Here is a 7883-nt window from a genome sequence, read left to right as displayed (position 1 = left end):
CCCTGTACTTGAGGACAATCTGTCGTCCCTAGGCTCGGCCTCGACAAGATCCTCAAGACCACCCTACTAATACCAAAGCCTCACCATCTCATCATAAAAAAAACAACTTTAAAGTTCCGCCGCATTAGGTCCGCCAAGTTTCCTTCCCGTCATGCTAAGAAAATTACGTCAAGTGCTAAACACAATCAGACTCGCCTTTATTACGTCAAAGCCATCGCCTCTATACACTTCTGCCAAAATGAACACACAACCAGGTAGGCTTTCAATTACTGCTCTTTCCAAACATACCGCTAGGTGTCGTCCTTACACTGTAGGCCTGTGACAGGTCCCACAATGCACCTCACTCAACTTTGACCTGCCCCATTGCATGACGGGAAACAAAATGGCGGCGCCCATAAAATCCAGGTAAAATAGAACAGGTTTTGCTATCGCAAACCTGTAATTCGTCCGACCAAAGAAGACCCTACAAAGTTGCCAGGTGAGGCCGCAAGGTTTGTTTTTCGATTTGCTACTGTAAAAGTGTATAACATGTGCATGAGGGGAGGGGGCTAGTACTAGTACTAGTACTAGTATATGCAATGTACCTTCAGTTGATTTGTTTTCTTCACCATATGTGTTGTTATACGGGTCTAGGATAAGTTTTGGAGTGTGTCAAATAAGGGGATGAATTTTAGGAAGTAGAGGTCAAAGAAAGTCATCGTCATAATTTGTGGATGTTTGTTTGTTTACTTTTTTGTTTATATTTTGTGTAGATACAAGCCCACATCCCAGGAGCATTTTGATGACTTAACCACAGACTATGCTAACTTACTGTGGATGCTATTCAGCAGGTGTGGACTCATCATACTTGTTTGTTGTTTGTTTGTTTGTTTATATTATGTTTAGTTGACCTGACTCCAGACTGTATAATTATATAAACCTACTGTGGATGATATTCAGCATGTCGTGTACTCATGATGTTTATTTGTTTGTATTTTGTGTAGATGATGTGGGCCCAAATCATGTGAAGCTACAATTCAGATGATACTCAAGATGTTTGGGACAGACTGCAGCTGATTACTGTAAGTTTGAAGGTAAATCTTTAGTACATGTATCAAATAACACATGGCATAATAGATATGAGGATCAAAACTGTTCTTTTTTTTCTTTATTCCAACATGTAATCACAAGACGTGGTGACGGCACACTCAAGTTTTATAAACTTATATTAATGCCGCCACCAACATTTCCACCTGAGCGAAGTGAGGAAAGTCGTGTAAAGTGCCTTTCCCAAGGGCACAAGATTGGTGGCATGTCAGGACTCGAACCCGGGACCTCTAGGTTCCGAGTCGAGCACTCTGCCGCTACGCCACACGACCCCATCAAAACTGTTTATATCCAATGGCAGTGGGATAGAGAAGGAGGGACTGTGTGTGTTATTGTCAGGAGTTTCTCTGTTGTACTGGTTGGCCTGTAACAGTTCCAAAAGAAAGACGTCTCCTGGACTTTTAATAATCAAAGGTGTCAACTTTGGACATATCTGCAAGGTATCTACAACTACTACAAACTATCTACAACTACAATGTACTACAAACTCATATTAAAGAGTAATTTTAGAACTTGTAGGAAATAATAAGAAAAGACAAACACACAGCCATGAAATAGAAATTGAATGATTTTTTTTATTCCTTAGATTTGGAGAACAACTAATCCTGATTAATATAGTTTGGGACACCTTAATCTTAAACTTAAAAAAACAACTTTTAAGTCCTTCTGAAGTGCTGTTTTTATTTTCCACTCATTTCACACCATCTCTGATTTCTTTTCTATTGTGTCCATGCTCATTACTTATGACATATGTAAGTCCACAGAGAGCTGTGGGCATTAACTTCATTTAAGACAGCTTTGCAAAATTAAAAGGCTTTGAATTTAATAGCTAGGATATAGCATTTAGCGTACATGTACATATTAATTTACCTCATCTTTTAAATTTGTGTTAGTCTTACAATACAAATAAGTTACATAAAACTTTAAAAAGCTTGACATACACGTTATAGGTCTTGCATTATTGGCTAGAATTTTCATTATTATTTTAATATGCTAAGGATAACTAAGGATATGTTTTCATTTCATAAGTTTGTAGCATGCTGGTTTAAAGTTTTTGACAATTATACTCGATCCTAATATGTTTTTTTGCTTCTGACTTGATATTGATCATGTCAATTTGCTTTTCAATAGTTTTTATCAGTTGGTGATGTTTGTCCTGAGGGAAAACCTGCTTTACCATAGCCAAGGCTTCTTGGCAGAGACTGAGGGCTTTCTTGTTATCACCATGGAATAAAAAGGCCATCCCCAGGTTGTTGAGTGAGATGGCAATGTGAGGATGTGCTGTACCCTGACCATAGATACTCCTGCATGTCTGCAGTGCCTGTTCATAGTAGTCAATTGTTTTTCTGTAATCACCCAGGTGCCCCCAGGCTTCCCCCAGGTTATTGAGAAAGGTGTAAATGTCAGGATGTGCCATCTTGCCATAGATACTCATTTTAATCTGGAGTGCTTGTTCATAGTAGCTGATAGTTTTTCTGTAATCACCAAGTGAATGCCACACTGTTGCCAGGTTGCTGAGTGAAGTGGCAATGTCAGCATGTTCTGTATCCTTATCATAGATATTCCTGTACATCTGCAGTGCCTGTTCATAGAAGCTGACTGCTTTTCTGTAATCACACAGGCCATTCCATGCTGAACCCAGGTTATTGAGTGAGGTGGCAATCTCAGAATGTGCTGTAGTTTCACCATAGATAACCTTGTACAACTGTAGTGCCTGTTCGAGGTATCTGATTGCTTTCCTGTGATCACCCAGGTTACGCCAGGCTTCCCCCAGGTTGTTGAGTGAACTAGCAATGTCAGGATGTGCTGTACTCTTTCCATAGACACTGCTTCTCATCTGCAGTGCCTGTTCATGGTAGCTGACTGCGTTATTGTAATCACCCAGGTCACTCCAGGCTAACCCCAGGTTGCTGAGTGACAAGGCAATGTCATGATGTGCTGTTCTAGGTCCATGGATACTCCTGTACATCTGCAGTGCCTGCTCATAGTAGCTGATTGCTTTCCTTTGATCACCCAGGTCACACCAGGCCCATCCCAGGTTGTTGAGTGAGATGGCAATTTCAGAATGTGCCATACCTTTACCATAGATACTTCTGTTCATCTGAAGTGCCTGTTCATAGTACCTGATAGCTTTCTTGAAATCATGCAGTTTACTCCAGGCAACACCCAGGTTGTTGAGTAGCAAGGCGATGTTATGATGTTCTGTACCCTGACCATAGATTATCCTGTACATCTCCAGTGCCTGTTCATGGTATCTGATTTCTTTACTGTGATCACCCATATTGCCCCAGTCTCCCCCCAGGTTGTTGAGTGATCTGGCAATGTCAGGATGTGCTGTACCCTCACCATGGATACTCCTGTTCATCTCCAGTGCCTGTTCATGGTACCTGACTGCCTTTTTGTAATCACCCAGTCTACCCCCAGCTGACCCCAGGTTGTTTAGTGTGGTGGCAATATCAGGATGTAGTGTACTCAGCCCAAAGATACTCCTGCGCATCTGTAGTGCCTGTTCAAAGTAGCTGATTGCTTTGCTGTAATCACCCAATTCCTGCCAGGCACTCCCCAAGTTGTTCAGTAAGGTAGCAATGTCAGGATGTGCTGTACTATGACCATAGATAGTCCTGCATATTTGCAGTGCCCGCTCGTATGCTCTGATTGCTTTTCTGTAGTTACAGAGGTCACTCCAGGCTGACCCCAGGTTGTTGAGTACGGTGGCAGTGTTTGGATGTGCTGTACCATTACTATAGATACTGTCTATCTGCAGTGCCTGTTCGAAGTAGCTGATAGCTTTTCTGCAATCACTTAGACAGAACCAAGCTGTCCCTAGGCTGTTGAGTGAGTTAGCAATATTAAAATGTGCTGTACCCTGACCATAGATACTCCTGTGCATCTGCAGTGCCTGTTCATGATAGCTGATTGCTTTTCTGTAATCACCCAGGCCACCCCAGGCTCCCCCCACGCTGTTGAGTAAGTTAGCAATGTCAGGATCTGCTTTAGTCTGGCCATAGATAGTAACTGATTCCATTCCTGTCATCACCCACCATATGATAAACAATTCCAATATCATATAGTATCTCCATTTTTTCTATGTTATTGGCATCAGAATTCTTAAGTGCCTCATGATAGCAGCTGAGGGCCTGCTCATACTTGCATATCTCATGGTACATCTGTCCTTGTACCCTTGAGGAATTGTCATATAAACCAGGGAATAAATTTACAAATTGCCTTATCTTGAGGCCATTCCTGCAGAACACTTTTCAGAGGAACTGCTGTATGATAGTACCTGAAAAGCTGTTGGTCATTTGGTACATGGAAAACTGGTATCAATACACTTGCTTGTGCTTCTGAATCATTATTGCTCTGTAGGGATGATTCCTGTGCTGTTTCCATTGAGGCCAAAGCTGACAGGTTTTCCTTCTGTCCACCATTTGCGATGTACGTTCTGAGCCTGAGTTCTGCTGAGATGCTGGTAAGCACTGTCAGGTGGTGTGCATTGTTGGGACTGATCACTTGTTGGTTTTCCATTTCTTCTATTGTCTCCCAAACTGTGGTTGGTATGATAAGTGAAGACAGTGCCAAGCAGTCCACTGCTAAAGCTGGGAAGCGATAGATTTCTTTCTTCACATCAATCAGCTTTGCTGTACATGTTATAATTGCTTCCTCATTGCTGATCCTTTCCATGTTTTCCTTCCTTATCTCTTGTGCCAGTTGTTGAGCCATTTTCCCCCCATCAGCTCGCAGTATCTTCACTGTGATGGCCATGTATGTGTCAATCAAATTCTGGTCCCCTGCTATCAGGCATGGGTTTCTCAAGATAGTGGCAAGATGATATCCCTCCTTCAGGTACAGTGTGACATCCTTTTGTACTATTGAAACCATGTTTTGTGGGGTGCAGATGAGTTCACTGGGTGGTTTGTTCCAAGTTCCCTGCCTGCCTAGTGGAGTCTTGCTTGCCTTTGGCATGGAGCCATCAAATGCAAACCCACGTGGTGTAACAGAGTCATAGAACCAGTCATCAAGTGGGTTCTCAGAGTAGAAGTCATTGAGAGATTTTATTGCCAGTGCTGGGAGAATGGTTTCTCCAAGTTTGACCACCTTGAGGTGTAGATAGTGGGTGAGGTTGCGGAAATACACAAGACATTCTTCACTTTCCTCTTCTACCGAAGATGGCAAACTCCAGGTCTGAGTATGGAGTTACCAGTCCTGTGGCCTGTGAACCCAAACCCATCAGGGCATACTTACAGGGAGGGTGACCCATTAACCCAATACACTCTTCTACAAGCTGGCCGATGAACTCTTTCCTTTTTGTGTCAATTTTCTCAAACAACTGTCTGACAGCCTTAGCTCGTTTGCCTCTATCTCTTTGACACATGGGTCGTCCTCATCATGTACATAGGGATCCAGCTGCTGGTCAATGGTTTCCATCTCCAGCTTGATCTGGTCCCGTATCTCCTTCAGCTGTTTTTTGTGTGTTTCTGTGTTGTCTTGAGCTACACAATCAACATTTAAGATACATTTCAGAAACAACTTGTCTACTTCTCTAATAGCTGTTGCTAAGTTACCATTGAGGACTTGATCCTCTGACCTGGCTATTGCTGCATTGTAGAGTGCTGCTGCTTTGACCAAGTCTCCCCCGTCTCCTGCCTGCTGACCTCGCTTACTGTAGACATCCCCCAACTTGCACAGGGGCTCCACCTCTCTCTGGTACTGCTGGGCTGTGGGGTCTGGGGAGAAACAACTTCATGTTCCAAATGCAATGTAATGTTTTTCCTCTCTTTGTTTCATTGCTTTGTCTTCAGAAATGAAGACTGTAATTGATGTTCGGTTTCAGTTTGTATGTTTGTTAGTTTTCCTCCTTACCTCTCACATGCACCATCTTGAGTGCAGCTGCAAAGTGCTGCTCTGCTGAGTCCAGGTCTGATCTGGCAAGGGAGGAGTCTCCTTCCTTAAGGTGGTCTTGGTATAGTCTTAAAATGAAAAGCAAGGGTCTTAGACTGTTAGGCACCCTTTTGGTAAAATAGTAAATATCTGGTCAGTGAAATTGTAAGCACAGTCTTATACTATAGCATAGAGTATAGCTTGTTCTTAATAATGTCAGGTTAACTTTGAAGTTTATTGTACACTTTCCCAACCTTGTTTCATCTTGATGGAGATGTTGGTCCTTGTTCATGTAAGTTCTGATGTTCCCAGACTGGTGCCCTATGTGTGGTTTTCTGTCTCCCTGTCTTGGTTTCTTTGATGATGGTTTCTGTAAGATTTAAACTACATTTGCACCACAATTCACTGCATTTGTTGTTACAATATACATATATAGTACTTATATTTATATAAGTTGTGTAACATACTATGATATCCATTGCTTTATATATAGTTTGATGTGATGGCCTTTACCTGCTACTAATAATCGTAAATGTCTACTACAGTGTACTTACATTTTTCACTTCTTCCCTGATCTTCTCCATGTACTTGATGCGATGTTTCAGAGTCAGTTTTGTACCAGGATCCCCACATGTTGTCAGGGCCTTGTTGTACATGGCAGCTGCCTTGGAGAACTGGGATACATCAGAGGTTGTCTTGCCTTTCTCGAGGTAAAAATCTCCAAGGGATTTTAGAACCTCAAGCTCCAAGAACATGTCGCTGTTCCCAATTGCAGTCGCTAACATTTCTGTGTAAGTCTGTTCAAAGGAATTTCTGACACTTCTGTCCAGTTTGTCACAAATCTCTGCCACCCTTAAGACATTTCTGTCAGCAGGGCCCCAGTAGTCTGGTGACAGCCACCGGAAGTGTGGACTGTACCCCTGCAGCAGTTGTCTGGAGAGTTTCTCCATGTAGCGGATACGATGTTCTACCGTTTCACCTACATCTGGATCTTTGCAGCGCAGTAAGGCAGCAGCATACAGGGCAGCAGCCTTGTCAAACTCTGCTGAATCTTTACAGAGCTTTGCTTTCTCAAGACGCAGGTCTCCAAGACTTTTCAGGACTTCTACTTCCATAAAGTCATCCTTTTTAACAATGGCTTCTCTCAGAGCCTGTCCATAACCGACTTCTTGTCCATGTTGACTCTTGAGGCACAACTCCAAGTTGTGTAGCTTGTTTGCCAGGCTGGTCATGTTGATTTCAGACATCTTCAATTTTTCATTTTCATCTCTCCTGTTATATCAAACGTTGACAAAAGGACTCTGAGAACACATTCTTATTCCATGACAAAATTTTTGATACCATGTAATGTACTGTTGGGTGTAAGTGGAAATGATCATGAGTCCCTACGTATACAGTACTTAAGGTAAATTATTGTGGAGCCAAAATGGACAGAAACTTGTGTGGTGACTGTGAGCCATCTGTTGCATTTAACTTGCAAGCTATGTAGGTGACAGAGAAGGATATTACAAAAAAAAGAAAAAGATAGCAATGTCTGTGCCATGTTTTGTTTTGTTGACAAGTACCAGTACTCTAGAACCCATGCACAGGTTAAGTTAAGGTTGAACTGTCTAAATCTCACTAAACGTTACATGCAGAAAGCCCATGTTGGTCTTCAACTATTTTCTGATTAGCCCACAGTTCTAAAATTGGGGGTAATTCAACCAGGCCAGCTATGTTGTCTATATGCATATAGAATCAGAAATCAGGAATCAGAAAATAGCACATAAAAGCTCCCAAAGACCCTGAAGACCCCCAGTTTTTGGCATGCAATGGAGGCTAACATGTATAGATGCCTTTTAAGTTCTAAACCTCACCTGAATGTCTCAGAGCCTCCACAGCTGTGTACTCAAATGTCCATTCCTCCCCGTACTTCCTTG

General features: G+C 42.3%; 1 protein-coding gene and 1 pseudogene across 1 annotated transcript; both read right to left on the bottom strand.

The window, feature by feature from the left end:
* Positions 1-2131: 2131 nt before the first annotated feature.
* LOC109477505 (tetratricopeptide repeat protein 28-like) lies at positions 2132-4111 on the bottom strand. The gene has a single exon (XM_019778788.1). The coding sequence runs from the start codon at positions 4109-4111 to the stop codon at positions 2132-2134; it is 1980 nt and encodes a 659-aa protein (XP_019634347.1).
* A 1019-nt stretch (positions 4112-5130) lies between these two features.
* LOC109477562 lies at positions 5131-7883 on the bottom strand (annotated as a pseudogene).

This window comes from Branchiostoma belcheri, unplaced genomic scaffold (genome assembly GCF_001625305.1).
Source record: "Branchiostoma belcheri isolate BF01 breed outbred unplaced genomic scaffold, Haploidv18h27 scaffold40, whole genome shotgun sequence".
NCBI lineage: Eukaryota > Metazoa > Chordata > Leptocardii > Amphioxiformes > Branchiostomatidae > Branchiostoma > Branchiostoma belcheri.
The sequence above is the reverse complement of the archived record's forward strand: the minus strand, read 5'-3'. Positions and strand labels throughout refer to the sequence as shown.

Excerpts from the sequence above, each read along its gene's own strand:
- LOC109477505 (XM_019778788.1), bottom strand. The coding sequence starts at position 4,111 with ATGGAATCAGTTACTATCTATGGCCAGACTAAAGCAGATCCTGACATT.